General features: G+C 47.4%; 1 protein-coding gene across 35 annotated transcripts in view; it reads left to right on the top strand.

The window, feature by feature from the left end:
- LOC105486660 (Rho GTPase activating protein 22) overlaps positions 1 to 21,343 on the top strand; it is a 210,764-nt gene that overhangs the window by 63,332 nt on the left and 126,089 nt on the right. For 29 of the 35 annotated variants that reach the window (XR_011607904.1, XR_011607903.1, XR_011607905.1 and 26 more), the window contains one exon: positions 7,620 to 7,819. Coding sequence is in view for 27 of the 35 variants with exons in the window: in XM_071069940.1 (XP_070926041.1) it covers positions 7,620 to 7,819 (200 nt within the window). In the remaining 8 variants the exon portion in view is untranslated. The other 6 variants (XR_011607909.1, XM_071069953.1, XM_071069959.1 and 3 more) reach the window with 6 other exon arrangements.

Here is a 21,343-nt window from a genome sequence, read left to right as displayed (position 1 = left end):
GATCTAAGTCCCACACTTAAGAACTCTCGCTGCCTGCCCTGTTTTGAAGAGGCTGCAGCAGTAACTCAGGTGAGAAACAAAGCAGCTGGGAGCAAGGAAGGTCTGAGGATGGGGTATTCACTGGCTGAGATTATTTCTCTTATGCTCTGAGAAATAAGTGAAACTATTCAGGTCACCCACCTGGCCCTAGCTCTGGCCGTCACAGGCTCTTGTGCAAGTCCATCCCTTCCATTGCCCACCCACCCCAGCCCCACCCTGCCCATGCGCTGAGTTTCTTCTTTCTCTCATCTCACCCCAAGAGGAAGCCATACCCCCATGTCCACCTCCAGCGTTACCAGGATGGCCAGGCCAGAGTCATGCAGCAAGCGCAAAGTCTACCATCCTCAGTGACTGGGAAGGTGTGCAGCCCACTTCCTCCCTCACAGGCCAGATGGCGGGGCTCAGCGCTACCTGCACAGTCTGGACCAGGCCACCCAAGGGTTTATGGGCACCCTGGCACAGATGCAGGTCAGGGCAGCAGCAATATAGAGGCATGGGAAGGGGACATTGTCAGAATGAGCACAAGGAGGGTTATGGTGAACAGGTAGGCTCTCTAATCCCAGCAGGTAGGGCCACAGCTGGTGGGGCACTTTGGAGCAGAGGAAGGCCTCATTCCTGCTACAGAGCACCTCCTTGCCCCCTGCCACAGCCGAGGAGAGTGTCTTGCCATCTCATGCTAACCTCCAACCACCTGAGCTCAGGCTCCATGTCCTGTCACCTCCCAGGAAGCTCCCTCTTGACTCATCACCCCACCCGACCCTCACCCACAGCCTCCACCTCTGCCAGTCCAAATGCACTTAAACCGGCTCAGGTCCCTCCCATTCTAGCAAGGGGCACCCTGCCCCTCCATGCCACCCTCCCCTCCAGCACACTCCCCGCTTCTCTCCTGCTTGCAGGGAACGTTCCTGAAAGAGTTCTCCGGGCTCCTTTGCTGTACTCCCCCTCCTGTCATCCCTACCCTCTCTCTGTAAAGTGGCCCTTGTGTACCCTCACCTCTCCACCCAAGACACTGCAACCTTAACTCTCTTCCCTTGGTGTGGTTTACCTGCTTTTGAAAATTTTGTTTATAATTGACACATAATATTGTACATGCCTGTGGGGTGCAGTGTGGAGGGAGCTACACAGAGGAAAATCCTGTGCCGCGGAAGGGTGGCGATTGCCAGGCTGGGGCTGGATTTTCCTCTGTGCGTAGTAAATACCATAACTACTTCTGTGAAGAGTAAGACTTTTTAGAACTCTGCGTAGGAAGATCTGTGTGTAGCTCCCTTAGTAGCTGCATATCTATTTTGGAGAATCTTGTGGAAGGCAGGAGCTAAGAGTCAGGAAGTAGCCCAGGCAAGGGATGGTTATATACAAACGGGTTCAGTAAAAGGGAGATGAAAAGAAGGCAGAATGCACAGAGAAAATCTTCAGATTTGGAAACTAAGGGACTCTAGGGCTTGATGGGGAGGGATTTGTCTGAACATGTCCAAGCTGTTAAGTCTGGTTGGTCGTGGAGCCCTGGATGAGAATGGGGAGGAGGAGTGGGCTGGGGAGAGACATGTTGAATTTGGACATAGGCCCAGATAACCATGAGACATTTCTCTGGAGTGTCCTGCAGATGGTTTGACACATGAATCTGAAGCTCCTGAGTAAGATCCGGGCAGAAATAACGTCCTGGGATTCATAACGAAATAGAGACAGCTGGGACAACCCTGGGCAACAGCAGGATTTGGGAGGATGGAGGAAGTTGAGGCCAGAAGCAGGCTGGGGAGGTGGAAAGAAACTTGGGCAAAAACACTGGTATTTGGGCTCTGCAGAGAGGGAGGAAGGAAGAGCTTCCAGAAGCAGAGAGTGATTAACAGTGTCTGAGCCACCACAGGGCACTGGAGGATGAGACCCTGAGATCCAATTCAGGTTGGATTTGGTCAGAGCAATATCAGGAGAGGCCAAAATCTCCAAATGCAAGGAGTTGGTGGGGACTGCCGGGTGAGGAAGGAGAGGCAGGTGTGTGGGCCACCCTCTCAAGATGTGCCTGTCAGCAAGAGGAGGTGACAGCGGCCACTCGGTACATGCACTCATGTGAGCCAAGAGATTGCAAGTGCCAGGCTAGTTTCTTCTTCCCAAGCCTGAGCCCCGCCTCCCCTGAGGTCATCCCACACTCTAGTATCCTTCGAGGCCCGGCCTGGGGGCTTTCTCTGCAGGGGTGGAGGGACTTCAGCAGAGGTCTACAGCAGAAGGGTGGGCACCTCAGGGTCAGCATCCATAGCCTTTTCCTGCCCCACAGGCCTGTGCTCTTTCATCCCTATGTGGTGGTTGTGATTTACTTCCCCTGCCAGACTGGGGGACCCCACGGGGAACACCATCAAGTCAATTGGGCTCTGTACCTGGAGGAGCTCCATAGATTTGGAATAAATGGATGAGTGAATGGATGGTCCTTCGTGTGCGTGGAAGAGCCACCTTTGGGGAGGTTGGAGAGCGAAGGGCACCCTCCTCCTTCCTGGGTCCTGAGCTTGCCTGGGGCCTGCTCCTGGGGCCCCTCCAGAAACTTGGATCCGTTCTGGAGACTTAGAATGCCAGAGCTGTTTGACCTGAGGCCTGGTTTAAATATTAACAGGACCAAATAAATTGATTAAAGGAAGTGCTGATGACAGGAACAGTGGTTATTAATAAATCATAGCAATGATTATTTTCCTTTCAAGAAGCTCCATCAGCCTAATATGATTGATCAGCTGGGGAAAATCCCAGGCTGGTTTGGCAACTTCAGCAGCATCTGCAGTAAGTGCCTCCCTGTCAGAGGGGCTGGAGCCAGCCTTTCCTCTCCTCCAGCGTGGGGCAGGTGGGACCCTCGAGGATGCCTGCATCTGCTGAAATAGAGACCACCCAGAGCTTACTGCCTACCGGCTCCCTTGCCCCAGTGAACATGGCCCCCTGTAGCTACTCCCTCCTTACCTGAAGCTCTCAGGAGGTCTGATGCCTGGGCCTTGGGCATCAGGGCACAGAATGTGCCCACCTTCTTTGTCTTGCCACATTGACTACAGGCCAGTCCTGCAGTCAGCCACATATTGATAGCACAAGGTCCTGCTCTTGGCCAGGCTCAGCATCCATGGTCCTATGCACAGGGAGCTCACCCTTCTTGGGGCAGGCATGGCTGGACAGAGAGCACCTCACAGACATTGTCCACCGCCGGGACAGAGGGTGCAGCAGCGCTCAGAGGAGTTGAACTGTGCTGATAAGTCACTGAGTTTTTTTTTTTTGAGCTCCTAACGTGCGCCAGCCCTGCACAGGATGCTATGGGGGATGCGGAAGGAAGAGCAGGTGCATTTAATGAGCCAGCTTCAGGCCCTGTCATAATAGAAGACAAGAGACAGAATCAGGGATGTAGCTCTAGAACATTCCATGACTTCAGTCCCTCTTGAAGACCCCAAAGAGTGCTCTGCAAACATCTGTGGAAGGACAAAAGGTTCTCCATAGCCCTTGAAGATTCTGTGATAAGAGATAAAGGAAAATTCAAGAATAGACAGTGGAGGCCTGAGCCAACCCACCTGCTCCAGAGACTCCTCACCGCCAGGGGAAACAACATCTGTCGAGTCTCATGGTAGGAATCTCATGTAATTAAACAACAAAAGCCCAGGCACTGGTGACCTAATTTGGCCAGCAATTCTCAACTCATTAAAGGAATTTTAGAGATGAGCAAGTTGAGACCCAGATAAGAAAACTCAGTAACCAGAGGGGCACACCTGTCCCTGTCCTCCTCAGTCCCCTGGCCAGGCTCCACTCGAGCCCAGCAGTCCTGATAATCCTTGTCAGCTCCACCTCACAGGGCCTGATGCAGCCTCCACCCTGGAAAGGGACTGGCGAATGCTGCTGAATCCAGCCCTGCTCAGCCCTTCACTGGCTTGAGATGGAGAAGGGGAGGGGGCAGCCCTGGAGCAGAAAGGGTTCTTCTGATGCTGTTCTGGCACTTCTGACACAACCCCACCTGTCTCATCAGAGGCTCAGCTCATCCTCATCTGGGCAGGGTGGTTTCTTCCAAGTCTTTGTCCTCCACACAGGGCTGCTGAGGTCGCAGAGCAGCCAGGGCTGTGCAGCACAGATGCGGGATAGGGTGCTACAAATGTCTGGAAATACAGGTGTCTGGAAATTCCAGGCTGTAGGAAGACTTGCAGGAAAGGACTGGGGCTCCTGTGGAGAGAAAAAGGGGGCCCGGTAGCTCTGGGCCTCCAGGACTCCGGGTTTTTATGCCACTGAGTTTGACCTGGTGCTCCTCCTGCTGTGGGCAATCAGCTAAATAGGCAAAGGGAGTGAGCAAATGTCTCATACAATTAGTAAAAGCCGATGCAAAGATGTTCCAGCTGATTAATCAGAACAGCTAAGATAATAACTATGTGTCATTTTATACCTACTAAATTATGGAGTAGGAATGCTCAAATTATACTATTTCATGTTGGTGGTGATGGGGAAAGTGGCACACTGGCATAATTGTGTGGTGGAATATAGCCACATGCCATCTCTAGAAGGCAGTGTGTAGTGGCATTTAAAGGGCCGGGGCCAGAGAGCGGTCCATTCTCTGCTCTGTGACCTCGCTGCTGGGAGCCCAGCTTTAGGACACAAATTCTGCATGGAGACATCCACTGCACCATCTCCATTATCCTAATCCTCATCACCATAGTAACCCGTTGCTAGGCACCCGTACATCTAAGCACTCTGCAGTTATGGTGTCTCCCCTTTGCCAGCTTGTCCTGCTAGGTGAGATGTTGTCATCTCATATGGGCCCAGTTTTCTGACTGGAAAACTGAGGCACAGAGGGTTCACAGAGCTGGCAGTGATGCAAACCAAGCCTTAGTCCAAAGCCTGTATTTCTTCAGTTGGGTTCCAACATCGTTTTAATTAAATACCTCACATTGAGGAGAATGCCAATACCCATCAATGTGAAAATCTAAAGGCAATGTATGGTGTGTCCATTTGCAGGGATAGTAACCAGTCATAGAAATAAAGGAGGGAAGCACACTCTAAATCCACATGAACAAGCGTGGGGATCAACCCCACAGAGGGGAGGGAACAAAAGTGCCGATCATTCTGAAACACAGATAAGGTGAAGCTCAAGCCCAGGTTCAGGGCACTGTTGGGCTTCAGAGGGGGCTGTTTTCCTTGAAAGGCCTGGGCCATGTGATCCACATTCAGCTCCCTGAATTGCCTTCCCTTTAGTCTCTGGAAAAAAAACACTGTCCTGAGGAATCACCAATCCAGCTTCAGTGGGCAGGAGCAAGCATGCAAACAACCCACTTCCTCTCTGGGCCAAAACACAGCCAAGGCAAGGCTAGAGCATTCAACCCTAACCTCTCCAGCAGCAGAGGGACGGCAACAGGGAATCAAGGCAGAGTGGGTGAGGACGTAGAGGGTCTGACACCAGGCTGGCTAGTGGTACCCATAGATCTATCACAGCTACTTGGGTGCCAGAGAGAAGAGATGAGGCCTCCCGTGAATGCCGCTGTTGTCCATGAGCCAACCCCTTCCAGAGCAGGGGCCTGTGTAAAAGTGATGGATTCAGTATTATACCCCAGGCTGTATGACACTTGAGGTGAAGGTGTGAACACCAGTGTTGGGGTGATTGGACCCAACACCAGGCCGTGGGGGCTACGAAGTCCGGCAGAGTCAAAGGAATGAGAAAAGACAAGTTGAGAGAGAAAGTGGGACCAGGGGGCCAACGCTAGTATGGAGGCTGTGAAGGCCCGGAACTCTGGGAGCCCACACTATTTATTGCTGATCAAACAAAGAAACAGGTGGTAAGGAGGTGGGGGTTGAAAGGAAGCAGTATATCAAGTGAATGAGCTACAACTGTGATGGTTTAGCATTTTCTTTGAAACATATGGCTACTTGAGATAATGGGAGTGCTAGAAGCAAGGAGCCAGCAAGTCTAGACATATTGCAAAGGCCACAAGGGGTTTTAGACCCTGGACCCTGGACATGTTGCAAGCCCTGCCTCAGCTTCTCTCCCAACACTCAGCTTTTCTCCCAACACACCAGGCTATAATGTATCCTCAGACACTGCCTGAGTGCTATGTAATATTTAATGTAATGTTAAGATACAAAAAATACCTAACAATAAGGATGACCCTAAGTATCCAGTGATATTTGACCACCATGACTTATGTCTATTCCCTGCCCCCCACAGTGATGAGGACATGCATGTAGAACTAGGTAAGACATCATCTCCTCCAGTCCCCACCCTTCAGTTCAGAGTGGCAGAAAAGCAATCACACAGATAATCACCAGCCATGGGCCACCTGTCCTGGTAGGGGAGGGAGTGACTATTTGTAGGAGATTCAGAAGGAAGGCTCCATGGAGGATGTGTCCTTTGAGTTGGCTCTTGAAGGATGTGTAGAAGCTCACCATGTGGCTAATGCCAGGGTATGGATGGGAGAGGGATGGAAAAAAAGTCCAGGCTAGTGGGAACATGTGGGCAGAAGTAGGCCAGGCTTAGAGAACTGCAGTCACTAGTGTAGTGGGAAGAGCTTACACACACACATACACAGAATCACAGATACAGTGCAAGAACTGTAGGTCACAGGCACTGTGCTTTCCAATCACAAGTTAGGATCCATGGTCTAAGAATTACAGGTGTGATTACATTTGAAGTCAGAATTATTTCTCCAGAGTTCAAGATGGCCCCTCCTACTGATCACTGTGGCAATGGCCTTGATACTGGCCAGAGAGAGGAGAGGAGCTTCCCTGGGGACAGGGGAGAGTGAAGGAGGGGGACAGAAGGGGAAGGGGTAGGGGCAGAGGGGACAAGAATTCAGTCGTCCCTGTGAAGGGCAGCACCAACCTTGGCAGGGTGTGGCTCAGCACCATCAACCAGAAGGACCTGCAGGGCTCACGGGTGCGCAGAAGCTCTGGGATAGGAGTGCTGGCCCCTCTGCCCTCCCAGTCAGCCACCAACAAGCCACAGCAAACAGCTGAAGCAGAGGTCCCACTTTGGGATGGTCCCAGAGAACAAATACAAAGGCTTTGGGGGGTCTGATGCCTCCACAGGAGAGGGACTAAGCAGAAGCCAGATCTGGGTGGGGCCAGCTCCCTCTGGACCTGAGCAACAAGAATCCTGCTAGACTGTGAGCTCCAGGAGGATACAGATGTTTATCTGTTTTTCATTTCACTACTTTGTCCCCTGGAAAACTGGAACGGTTCTGTGCACATAGTAAGAAATCAGTAAACAATGGCTGAATGAATTAATTAATCATTGAACATATGAACGAGTGGATGGATGAATCCATGGATTCATGGATGGATGCATGGATGGATACATGGATGCATGGATGAACAAACCTAGAGGAATGAAGAACCCAGGATCCCAGGGACAGAGCAGAAACTAACCAGGTGGGCAGGCTGTACCCCTACCCCAGGGGGGTCACTGCGGGCTGCTGCACAGATGCTCCAACCCATGCCCCTTCAATGCCAAGGGGAAGTAGGCCCAGCTGCTCACATCCTGCTGGCCTGGGCTCCCATGCTTCAGTCACGAGCAGCTAGGACACTGGGATGGGGGCAGGACTGATAGCAGGCACGCTGCCTTCATGCTCACTGTGTGTGTCCTTGGCTTTCAGCCCGCTCCAAGAGCCTGGTGATGGGGGAGCAGAGCCGGAGCCCCGGGCGGACGCCATGCCCTCACAGGCTGGGCCCCGTGCTGAAGGCGGGCTGGCTGAAGAAGCAGAGGAGCATCATGAAGAACTGGCAGCAGCGTTGGTTTGTGCTGCGTGGGGATCAGCTTTTCTACTACAAGGACAAAGATGAGATCAAGCCCCAGGTGAGAAGTGCATGTGCAGTCTGCCATGGGCATCACAGCAGGGCTCCACAAGAGGGAAGACCATGCCCAGGAGAAGGGAGGAAGGCACAGAGTCACTGACTCCATCACAGTGATGTTTTGCCAGGATTTCCAAAGTAATTTTCATTCTTATCCCCCATGTTCCTGGTATCACAGGCTGTTTTACTGGAACATGTCCACAACTTCTGCAATGAAAATGTTTCCTTAAAATGTTGATAGAGAACGTCCCTGCCCAACTTAAGAAAACAACTCTTCCATGTCTTTTTGGCCCCTTCATGCTTCCAAGAAAGATGTACATGCACACATTTCATTACTTCTATCTTGCAGGAAAATGGATCACCAGACACATCTAGCCTCAAACGGGAACCTGGCTCACTCTGAAGCCCTTGTGCCTATCCCAGATAGGGTTTCTGTGTCTAGAACTGTGAGACCTACATTTTAAGCAGGTGCTTTAAATGTCTGCCTTTCTATCCAAATTGCACTAAGTTTACTCCCTCAGAGCAGCTAGTAGCCCCACCCACCACAGTGTAGCCTCGTCACACAGCAGCCCATGCAAATGTCGTAATAAGATACTCTGTGTGCTGCCATCCAAGACACTTGAGCCAGAAGCACTTGGGGAATCCAGTCCCTGTGATGGGTTTCAGAGAGAGAAAGGGGATCTCTTGGGCAGAAAATGGGAATGAACCTTAAAGGACTTGTCCCAAAAGCTGCTCCTAGTCACGGGTCCAAGTCAGAGTTGGCAGATCCCCTTGTTTGGGGTCACAGGTCACAGAATCTTGCTGGGAAGGGGCCTGGTTCACATCCCAGCCATCCCCACAGTGTGGGGGCAGAGAGGGGACTCTGGGATGGGCAAGGAGTGAAGGGGGAGCTGGGCATGAGAAAATGTCCCTTTCTCTCCTCTTTCAGTTCTTCTGAGCATGTCAAGGATGAAGTGTCAACCCTGTGAGCCTACCTTTGACACTTCTCAAACACTTGGATCCTCCTTTTAAACAAAATATGGGGGCATGGGGGTGAAAGGGGAACAGGCCTCATCTTACTTAGAGCCTTCAGTGCAACAGGAACTGGCTGCTCATGAATAACTTTCTGCCTTCATTCTGTTCATTCCAATAGCTACCTCTATAAAGAGTAATTCTGGTTCCCACTTGTGGTAGAGATATCAGTTTTCCTTTCTAAAATACTGTGTATTGACATTAAAACCAAAAAGTGTTTCACAGCAACGTGAATGCGCTTAATGGCACTTACCTGTATACTTAAAAGTGGTTCAAATAGTAGACTTTGTGTTACACATACATTACCACAATAAAAATAAATTAATTAGAAGACTGCTTCAGGAAAACTTTTACACAAATAATAGCACAGATGAAACATGAGTATGACAAAAATCATGAAGGTGGATTCAGAAAACCCCTATGTTGTCCAGCCTTCTTGACTGTATGAGAAAGGAGAACTCTGAGCAGTTAAGTGAGCCGGATAGGAACTCTGGAATCAGCTACATCTGAACGAGACCTAGCATGCCAGCTGTGCAGTGTGAACAAAAGTTTTCTGAAATGGAACATGGAGGAAAGAGACTTTATTCCAGTGAACAGTTTGCAAACTGGGGACACGCAGCTTCCCTGTAAATGGTGAAGGTGTGTTCCAGAAAACATAAGGGAGGGTTTTATAGCAAACATGCCAGCCCAGGTTCCCAATCAGGTCTGTTTATGCAAATGAAGGATTCAGACTCATTTAGTTCTGAGGATTGATACCGCCGAGCACTGGAAGGTGAGTGCTGATTGGTTGGTTCAGGTGAACTCTGATTGGCTGGTTCAGGTGAGCTCTGAAAGTCCCAAAGTTAAACAGGAGTCTGGTCTTTAGGGGAAGGCAGAGTACATGTGTGATCCCTAGTCATCCAATGTCCACTTGGCCCTATTTTAAATTTAGGCCCAGTTAGCCCCTGGGGACTCATCTTGAAGGATTGGCTGTTTCAGGTTCACATTTGTTTACAATGGCTTGGAGGGAGTCCATTTTTTTTTTTTTAACTTTAGATTGTATCAATTGTAAAATGGAGACAATATTACCTCCATCACAGGGATGAGCTGGGGTTCAATTGTATAACATACACATAACTGGGTACAAATCCTAACACACAGGATACTCAAATCTGAGCCCACAAGCCCACCCAGCCCTGTCCTCACCTGGCCCCCAACTGCCCCCCAGGCTCACCCCTAGGCTGGGCATGCTTCTGGTTCCCCACAGTCATTTCCTTCTGGCCTCCCAGTTTTGTAGACCAGCCTTGGCCCTTCAACAGTGTCTTGGCTTTCCTGGCTGACCTGTTGGTGACCTGTCACTCTGATTACTGTGAACAGAGTTGCCAGAGTTGCCCCCAGCCTTTCAGAGCCCTGCCTGGAGCCTTACTGTCACCCTCCTCCTGGCCAGGCCCACAGCACTGCCTCCTGGGAGCAGGATTTGTGATGCTGGGAGAGCCTGGGTTCTCATGACCCTGAGGCCACCCAGGCCACACATGGACAGAGCCTCCTCTGCCACAGGCGTCCCCACGTATTCCTTATAGTGAGCCTTGAGGTGGCCCTGGGAGCCCTCACCCATCAACTAGCTCCATAAGGAACCTCTCTCTCCTGAAATTTCTGAGCCAGACACTCCTCTCCCTCCCCTGCCACGTTTTCCAGACCTTCGCATCCTCTGGTGGAAGCAACTAATAAAACGGAGGCATGGACATCCACAGTCAACAGCCTGCACACAAGAGCAGCCCTCAAGCCCAATCCAAACTGGACCAGGGCATTTATTGTCAGGGAGCAAGCTGGATCATGAGAGGGGTCAGTGTCTCCCAGCAGGTGCCAGCATTTGCCCTCAGAGCTCTTGTGATCTTTCTGGGTCTGGCTGGCACTCGCTCCCAATGCCTCTTGGGACATTAAAACTTCTCCCCATTTCCCCCAACAAAGCCTGGCTTCTATGGCACCCCACTGCCCAGGTTCCCAATCTCAAGGCAAATGTCGGTCAATTTTGATTCATTCAGCTTATCAGTATGATCTCAAACTTGCACAGCTGCCGGCAAAATAGCCTCACAAATTTCTGTTTAATTGCATGAACTGCATGTAATAGACTAATTCTCAATATCTGGTTCCTGGAAAAATATGCTCTGCTCACTGTTCTCAGTGACAGGGGGCCCAGGCGGTCAGCACGCCCCTGTAGGACGGGCTGCACCAGCAGATGTAACTGTCGGGAAGAGGGATATCCAGCCACACTTGATGCTGCGCAGAGCTCACAACACAGGAGGAGAATCACTCCCAGCCCACATTCCTTGTTCTCTCTCCAAAGCCCTATCTCTTCCCTTCTCCCCATCTTGCTGGCAGGAGGGTCAGCAGAGGACAGAGAGCATACAGACAAGACAGTTCAAGACGGAGAAAGAGGAAGCAGCTTGTGTCAGCTCAGATGGAAAGATCAGGCAAAGGCATGTCACAGCAGAGCCTGAAAGTGCGCCCTTGTTCCTCCAGCTTTTCCCAGCACCTGTCCCTGAGGGTTTCCAGCAGACAGATCCCACAGTTTCACAAGTAAAGGCTTCCAGGTTTTTTAAACCTTAGTGATTTTAGCTTGTGCTTGGAATGTTGAGTCATGAAAACTCCTGCCACATTCTTTGTTGATCAGCCTGGTCTATTTCCACTGTTGGGAACTCACTTTAAGTCTAGTTATCTTGGTCCTTTATTTGTTGTGGGTTTCTTGGCTTTGTATAGAAATGGAACAGAATAGACATGGAAAGTATAACTCCCAAAACCTAAGACCAAAAAAAAAGTAAAAAATTAAATGTGATCAATTAAGCAAATGGGACAAAATGGGGGAAAGGAAAAAAAAAAAAAAAAAAAGAAAGAAAGACAAGTAAAAAATAAATAAGAGAGCAAAAGAAGGTACAAACATTTTGTTTCTCATAATAAATGTGAATAGGTTAGATTCATCTATCCCTTAAAATAGGAAGTGTGAACTGGGTCTAATAAAGAGAGAGGAATAAACAAAAAGATTAAAAAGCAAAAGAACAAAAAAAAAAAGGTAAGAAAGTAAATGTGAGCAAAAAGAAAGCACATTTAGTAACATCAAATAAAGTAGAATTCAAGATGCTAAGAAAAAAGGGGAACAGAGAGATATAGTTCCCAATATAGATAACCTACTGAGAAAAGAGAGCAGCTGTGAACTTTACTGCTCCTAATGACACAGCTTTGAGGAAGACATAAACAAAGAACACTCATTGTTTTCACTTAAAAAAAAAAAACTTTTTCAAAAAAATGAAATCAGAGATCCATTCACTGTCAATAATGCTAAAGCAAAAAAGACAAGTTAATAACAAAATGACATTGAGGAGAGTGTGCAGGCATGAGAGAGCAAGGATCACACACACACACACACACACACATACACACACATACATACTGCGTAATACCTCTGCAGTTAATGAGAAAACCAAAACTCAAATTCAAACTTCCAGTTAAGGGTGACATTTAAAAGTCACATTTGGCTTCTCTGCATCACAAGACTTCAAGATACAGCACTAAAGGGATGTTTTTAAAGGCACGAGCACAACTAGATGGAAAGAACATGAGGGGAGACAGCGTTCTGGATGCAGGAAAACAGATGAGGGAGAGGCTGCTGATCTATTCAGCTGATCCAAGACAGCTAAATCCCAAGCCAGCACAAAGGAGAGCACGGAAGCTGTCTGGTTTGCAAAACAAAACTCCTCAAAGACTTGGGGCTTGGTAGGACTAGACATCTCTGGAAATGAGGGCAAAAAAGGAGCTTAGGACAGGAGCACTGGGTGAAGGTTAACTTAGAAAAAAGCAGTTAGGGCCGGGCGCAGTGGCTCATGCCTCTAATCCCAGCACTTTGGGAGGCCAAGGCAGGCAGATCACTTGAGGTCAGGAGTTCGAGACCAGCCTGACCAATATGGTGAAACCCCGTTTCTACTAAAAACACAAAAATTAGCTGGGCATGCTGGCACATGCCTGTAATCATAGCTACTCAGGAGGCTGAGGCAGGAGAATTGCTTGAACCTGGGAGGTGGAGGTTGACACGAGATTGCGCCACTGCGCTTCAGTCTGGGCAATAGAGCAAGACTCCGTCTCCAAAAAGAAATACCAAAAAAAAGCAGTTATATCTCAGATTTTCTGAACAATCCAGTGCCAGGAGGTGACTGCCTGCCCCCACTCAGCTGTAAGGCTGGAGTTGTATTCTCTGAGCACAAGAGGGAGTCCTTCAGACTGGGGACTCTGGCCCTGTTCTTGGTGGAATATCTTAGAGAACAGGAAGGTTGGGTGAACATCAATGTGCAGACCAGTTGCTTAGCCCCCAGTCTCCATCCACATTTGGTTCCCAAGCTCCAGCAGTCAGTAGTAGCCCCCAGGAAGGAAACTGATGAATTTTCTCCAGTAACTTTCTCCAGAGGTTCTCCAGTAAAATGGCTGAGGTGGACCTCCCTGTGTATGCCCTCCCTGTCCTCAGACACCACACAGTCAGCTCCATAGAGAACCGTTCCCAAGTGGGAGTGATAGGCCTAGTGCAGCAGACATTCGAGGAAAGACTCTCATTTGAGGAACCGAGACAAAAACAGGAAGAAAACAAAAAGCAAGTTGCAGGCAGCAGATAGTGTGCAGGGGGAGGAAAATTGTTATACAAAACTACTGTAATATCCTCAGAGAGAATCTGTAAATACAGAAGAGTCAGAGGTGGAACCCATCCCCAGAAGTCAGAAATAAGATATTATGAATAAAAAACTCCAAAGAAGGTCTGATGAAAACTTGACACTCCTAGGAAGAAGAGGACAATAAGGGAGACAACTCAACGTCCGAATAGAAGGAGTTTTAGAAAGAGAAAAGAGAGAAATGAAGGGAAAGGAGTCTTTAGAGAAATGCTTGAAATAAATTCCCCAGGATGGGAGTATAAACACTAAATACTAACTGAGATAACCAAAATTACCGTAGAGGTTTGGGAAGGTGTGTGGTCGGGTGGCGGTGGGTGCGGGGGTGATGTGGGTGGAGAACGGGCAGAAAACAAAGTCTCACCACACATGCTAGGAAATCCATAGACAATGACTAAAATGTAAAATCAAAAAAGAGTAACATAAGCATACTAATTAGAAATAAATATCTTTAAAAAATGATAAGAAACCTCATCTGAGAGCATAGAACATGGTGACAGATTCAGGCAATGGCAGAGGAAGAATTTGCTGCCTCGTGATAAGCCCTGTAGAACTCGATTCTTCAAACTATGTGCAAGTATAACTTTCATTGTAAAAAAAAAAAAAAAGTGAAATAAGACAGAAATAATTTATTTTTGAGCTTTTGAGAATATGAATAAGACAAATCAGAGCCACGGGGCAGGGATGTAGGGCAGGGGAGTGAGCTGGTGACAGAGTCAGCTTGCATTTTTTCTGTGTTATTGTAATTTCTCACGTTGAGATTATCTTCATGTAAGTCCGTATTTTAAAGTATTTTAAAAATTTAAACAAGAAAAGAAAAACTAAAACCAAAAAAAGAAAGAAATGCAGCAGGGTCACAGTCCTAGAGGGTTCTTTGGATGACCAGGAGAAGGGGGAGGCCAGGTCAAGGGCTTCCTCTTCTAGAAAGGGCCACTGAGCCCCACACTGGCCTCTGAAGAGGCCCTGGCATATTGGAGGTTCTTGGAAGATGTGTTCAGAATGAACCTAGGGATGGGGTGGAAGGTTCATGGATGCTGTGTGTCTGGCAGCCCACACCCAGTGGGGAGCCCATAGTCTCTGAAGCGTACGGCATAGGATGCTCATCCTACAGGTGGGAACACAAAACGCAGATGTGGGACCAGAGGACACTTGTAGAGGGGCTTCACTGCCACACCCAGGATCTAGTTCCTCACTCCATGGGCTACGATAGGGGTCGGTGAAAGTTGTGGGTTGCTAAGACTTGGCCATCAGAGCCCCAAGAGGAGAGTCATCCTGCAGCAGCACAGATAGGGGCTGGCCAGGACCAGACTGGAAGCAGAAAGGCCACTTAGATGGGGCTCGTGTTCTAATATCAGCTGAGGCCAAGAAAATCCTCACCATGCTGCAAAAAGGGCTGGGGGCCTTGGAAGAAGCAGGGGAGGGAGCATGGCAGGCGGAGTTTGGAATCCACACTTCCCCCGCCCACCCACCTGCCATGGTTGATGCAACGTTATATTCTAGAAGAGGCAATTTAAAAATCACTTTGAGAGTAGGCTAGGTTTCTGTTGTATGCTGGGTTTTTTTTTTCCAGGAGAATAATTGAGGGAAGCTCAGCAATAAGGAGCCATAGGAGATTGATTTAAAGTTTGATGTAATTGAGTAAAAGCTTGGGACTAGGGGAGAGGAAGACAAGATGGATGGCAAAGCACATGCACTTCTAGGAGTGGAACATTAATATTGGACAGTCAGAAACCAGAAATCTTTAAGAAAGAGGAAACCTCAGGGGAAGAAAGAGAGGTCATCCTATCCCTATCCCATAGCTTGAAGGTCACAGGAATATTTCAGCCTGCAGGAAATCTTCTCATTTCCTAGCCCATTGTTTAGCAAACTTGTAAGTCAAAAACAAAAACAAAAAACAAAATGTTGCTTTCATGAACTCTGTGTTAGTCCATTCTCCCATTGCTATAAAGAAATACCTGAGACTGTATGATTTTTTTTTTAAGAGGTTTAATTGGCTGATAGTTCTGCAGGCTGTACAGGAAGCATGATGCTGACCTCTACTCCGCTTCTGAGGAGGCCTCAGGAAACTTACAATCATGGCAGAAGGCGAACAGGGAGTCATGTAACATGGCCAGAGCAGGAGCAAAAGAGAGAACAGGGAGGTGCCACACACACTTTTAAACCACCAGATCTCATGAGAACTCACTCTCTATTTTGAGGACAGCACTGAGAAGATGGTGCTAAACCACTAGAGAAACCGCTCCCATGATCCAATCACCTCCCGCCAGGCCCCACCTTCAACACTGGGGATTACAATTCAACATGAGATTTGGGTGGAGACACAGAGCCAAACTCCTTCCTGAGTCCTTGACCTGGAGTAGATGCCTGGGTTGTCTCTATTTCTCAAATGACAGAACTGAAGGGCTGACATCAGGCCAAGACTAATAGGTACTCGCTCTCAGATAGCACCTGAAGGCTGACACAAGTTCAGTGAGACTGCTAGGACAACCCCCTGCTGTGCCATTAATGTCTGCCCAGAAAACCTCACACCTTGGCAGGCTCTATCTTCCATGGCCCTCATCTTAGCACCACCTGGGGGTGTGATGAAGATACCATCAGGTGTCAGAGCTCATCTTGTGCTCACAGCTCACAGGACTGCCCCTGTATCAGATGCCCTTCACTTCTAGACCTCATAACTTCCACCCAGCTCAAGTTGATTTAGCAAACCCTAACTGTGCATCCTTCTTAAGATGTAAATTGTTACTCAACCAGCCAAGAGGATGTCATTACTATTATTATATTACTGCTTTGATATTGCTCTTGTTATTAATAACACTTCCTCAATTTAATGTCGGTTCTCCATTCTAGATCATAAACCTCATTCAGGTAGGGTTTCAATCTGTCTTATTATTTCTCTTTTCCCATCACCTAGCAGTACTTGACACATAATTGGTACCCAGTAATATTAGATGCTTACATGAATAATTGAATGAATGAATGAATGAATGAATGAAGAAAAATAAATGAAATGAATGAGTGCATAGTGTGGCCCAGATTTGTATTAGATCCTCAATGGAAAAATACTTTATTGTTTTTGTAAAGTGCCTGAGGATTAGCAAAGAGCTTATTGACTGCCTTCCCTATTAGATTGTAAGCCCAAGGTCAAGTTTTTGTCTATCTTGTTTATTTCTGTGTCTCAGTATCCAGAACAATGCCTGACACATAGTAGAAGCTCAATAACCACTTGTTCAATAAACATTCACATAACATCTCTACAAGGCCAGGCACAATCAACTTCCATTGTACTAGTGAAGAATGTAGGGCTCAAGAAGGTAGAATGAAAGCTTTTATACTATAATGGAAAAAACCATAATATGGCTGGGCGCGGTGGCTCACGCCTGTAATCCCAGCACTTTGGGAGGCCGAGGTGGGTGGATCATGAGGTCAGGAGATCAAGACCATCCAGGCTAACACGGTGAAACCCCGTCTCTACTAAAAAATACAAAAAATTGGCCAGGCATGGTGGTGTGCTCCTGTAGTCCCAGCTACTTGGGAGGCTGAGGCAGGAGAATGGCGTGAACCTGGGAGGCAGAGCTTGCAGTGAGCCGAGATCGTGCCACTGCACTCCAGCCTGGGCTACAGAGCCAAACTCTGTCTCAAAAAAAAAAAAACCATAATATTTGGAACCAGAATACCTGGCTTCAAGTCCCATTTATACCACCTACTAGCTATAGATTTGGGAAGATCATTGAAGCCCTTTTATTCCTGCTTTTGGTGTAGTCCTTTAAGGCTGTGGTTTCACTAAGCATTGGACAAATGGAAGTTGCTGTGGTTGATAGTGTTGTCAATGCTGCCTAAACGCTCAGAGATAAGACTGTTATAATTCTTAGAATGGGTTCTGAAATGAAAGACCTTCAAGAAGCATGCAAAGGCATCTAATATGAAATATAAAAAGGAATTTGCAGACCTAGAAAACAATGATTGCCTGAGCATGCAGGGCTCCCTGAGACCAGCCTCTCAGAGAGTTCTCACTCCCTTTCTTGATTAGGGGTCCAGACTAGTGGGTGGTAGGTCTGCCATGAATACCTGGTGTCTAAATTTTAGCATGTCATATTACAGGATCTTGCATGATAGAGAAAAATGGCAGATTTCTGGTGAGTAACCAGGATGGTTCTAGCTGGTAACTAGAAAAGATATTTCACTCTCTGAGCCTCAGTTTCCTCCTTGTAAGTTGAGAATAACCACACCTACCTTATAGGACTACGATAAGAGCTAGCTCAACCATTCAGGAAATACCCTAGTGATGGCCTTCTCCCCTGGGTGGAACTTTACCCAGTGAAGGTTTAGCAAATCATTCAACACAATCAAACAGTGAAGTCTAGGGGCAGGCAACATGGCTCCAACCTCGTCTCTGCCTTACTTTATGAGTTTGATCAACAGTTTGAATCTAAATAAAAGCTAACTTTTATATATCTGATGAACCAGGCTTTGTTGTAAGTGTTTTGCATGTATTAACTTGCTTTAATTCTCACAGCAACCCTGCAAGACACATGGTAGAGAATCCCAAAGATTATTACCACTCATTCCTGCCCCTTCTCCCAACAAGCAGAGTCTATTTCCCTTCCCCTTGAATCTGAGCTGTCTTTGTGACTATTTGACAAACAGAATAAGACAGAAGTGATGCTGTGCCATTTCCAGGTTTGGTCTCTGTTAACTTAAAAATCACACGATTTATGAATTTGGAAAGGAGATCTTATTTTTCATAAAGGGTTGCAACCTGCAGGCTGACCATCTGCAGGCGAGGAAGCATAGCCTCTGGTAGACCCCGAAAGGCAGGCACTTTGAGGGAATAGACGGTAAGGCAGGAATTTATGCTGAACAGATTAGCTAAGCAGGGTTACAGGAGGAGCTATGAATATTCACAAAGAGGGTCCTGATGCATGCCTACTGAACACTCATATTACATGTGACCCATATTCACTCTGGAGCAGAGATTTAACATTTAAATGCATTGCAGGTAGGCCTTATACAGCAATAGGTGAAGCAGGGACATGAAGGCACTCCGTGTGCAGCCTCCTGTTAACTGGTCAGAGCCAGCCCATGGTTGGTGGTCTTTTATCAGGAGAAAATTACTGACATCCATCTCTCATCCAATCAAAGCTACAGTTGCAACTTGTGGACCAGGGGTTGGGGATCAGTTAGTCAAGTTCTAATGGTGAACTACAATTGTTTTAGCGCTTGTTTCTTGGGGCCAGTGCCTGTTGAACTGCTAGAGAAAAAGAAAAACCTGTGACACTTAGAACATGGTTTATTCTTTAAGTGTAGGGGTATGTGACTTAACTTTTGGTTGGAATGGCCTTGGGTCTTATTTATAACTTGGTATCTTATTGCCATGAATTCAGTCATATGATCACTACTGTAACATTACTGCTGGTCAGATATTGTGTCTAAACTGAAGAAGGATGTAGCAAGGCATGTTTGACCTCCTATCATGGCCAGGAACTCAGTTTTTAAGGTTTCTCTAGGTTCCCCTTGGCCAAGAGTGTATTTATTCGGTCAGATGGGGGCCTTAGGATTTAATTCTAGTTCTCATCCCTAAGAAGCCAAGCAAGTTTCTGCTTTGCTCTGAAAAGCTGCCACCATGCTGTAAGAATGCTTGAATGGACCACAGAATGATGAGGAAGCGTGGACAAGAAAAAAACACATGGCTTAGATGAATGAGTGAGGCCTTCCTTCCTGGACTTTCTAACCCAGCTCAGCTGCCGAATGCAACTGTGTCAGTGACTCTGGACCATGCTATATGGAGCAGAAGAACCACCCACTGATCTCTTTCATGGTATCATGACAAATAATGGATCAATGTTTTGTAGGCAATAGTTTTGGAGTTTTCTTACACAGCAGCAGATTATTGAAATAATTTAGGAATGAGTACTATCACCACTGTCCCAATAAGGAAACTGAGGCACAAAGAGGTTAGGCAATTTTCTTTTCTTTCTTTTTTTTTTTGAGACAGAGTTTTGCTCTGTCGCCCAGGCTGGAGTGCAGTGGCTCCCTCGGCTCACTGCAAGCTCCGCCTCCCGGGTTCACACCGTTCTCCTGCCTCAGCCTCCCGAGGAGCTGGGACTACAGGCGCCAGCCAACACGCCTGACTAATTTTTTTTTTTGTATTTTTTGGTAGAGACGGGGTTTCACCGTGTTAGCCAGGATGATCTTGATCTCCTAACCTCATGATCTGCCCGCATCGGCCTCCCAAAGTGCTGGGATTACAGGCGTGAGCCACCACGTCCAGCAGGTGGCTTTGATACATAGAAATTAGAACAAGGAAGGGGAAGCCCCACCGACCGAACTTTTCCATGGTCAGAGCAGATCACTTCTGGAGAGTGATGGTCCCCTCAAGTCACTATATTTTCAAGAACAGGGCAGCAAGGCTGGAGAGGAGTCCAAACTCCTGTCCATATGAGGAATAACTGAATAAGTCATCTGGAGAAAAGAAATCTTGCCAAGGGGCAGTATATAAAGCTCTGAATCCTCATATGAACAAGACCAGAAGACAAATGGACAGACTCCCCTATTTGTCTTCTACACTCCATTCCACACTTCATTCTGGAGTGGTCTACTGGGTGGTAGCAGGCTCCAGTCCCTGGTTCTGGACACGTAGAGGCCAGACTATCACTAGGCTAAGTGGCTTGGAGAAGAGCTGACCCCTGGGTAGGAAGTTGGCCAGAGATGATCTCCAAGAGCCCTCTCAACTCCAAAATTCAAAGTTTATCCGAGACCTTCTAAGGCAAAGAGGAATGGAGGAACAAGAACTACGTTCAGCCAAACCCTAGCAGTTTTCAGAAGTTCCACCCTAGGTGAGTCAAAAATGAGGCCAAAGAAGCAGGCATGCTCTGGGGGTCTGGCGCGAGCAGTGCAGTTTCCCAGAAGTCCCGCTGTGGGCGCCCCTGGCAGTCCTCAGTGGCCATTTTGTGCACAGCGTTTGGAACCCTGACTCCACTGTTGAGCCAGGTGAAGGTCTCTGGGGAGACACAGTTGGTGGTAAGAGAGCTGACAGATGCAGACCTTGATGCCAGGGGCCCTTGAAGATAGGGTCACTCATGGATCTCATTGCTCTTGGTGAATTTGCCCCTGATCTTCTGAGAAGCCCTGAAGAGTCTGACTTCACTCCCTCCTCCCTACTTCCTACCTCCTCTGTCCACAAAAGAACAAGCAACTAATTACCTCCCAAGCTGCTCCCGTAGATCTTGCCACAGCAAATTTCAGTCTATCTATCTGCTCTCAGAAAAAACAAACCTGGGCATAAAAGACAGGCTCTGATGCATCCCACAGCCCCTGTCTGCCCCAGGATAAGCCAGCGATTATTGAAAAGTGTCTTCCGCAGCACGTTAGAGAGCACCCTGAGTTAATTAGGAACTGAGCTTTCCACTCCCATTAGTGCTGCAGAAGAAAAATTAAACAACAAATATTTCCTTTTTTAAAATGTCCTGGGGGACAATTTGAAATGCTTCTTCTGTGAAGATTTACTCATTGGAGTCATAAAAAGAGAGAGGGGTATCATTTATTTAGGTTCAACAATGAGACTTTGTGGCTTCTTTAAAGGGATGCTGTATTTTTGTAGCTATTTTAGAACCGTAATTCCCCACTATTAAACATATCAAAATGAAAATTCTATTCAAGTCATTTTAAATCAAATATAAATTTATTTACTAAATTGAAATTGGCAGTAGCAGCTGTGTCTTAAACAAATTTCAAACAATATTTAGTTAAAACTATTTTTTCCGCATGTCAAAGAAAAACACAAGATTTAAGTAATCATGCAAAAATATGTTCTAAGGTTTATTTTATACCATCCT

The sequence above is a fragment of the Macaca nemestrina genome, chromosome 9 (genome assembly GCF_043159975.1).
Source record: "Macaca nemestrina isolate mMacNem1 chromosome 9, mMacNem.hap1, whole genome shotgun sequence".
Taxonomy (NCBI): Eukaryota; Metazoa; Chordata; class Mammalia; order Primates; family Cercopithecidae; genus Macaca; species Macaca nemestrina.
Note: the sequence above shows the minus strand (reverse complement) of the source record. Positions and strands in the feature narration are given on the sequence as shown.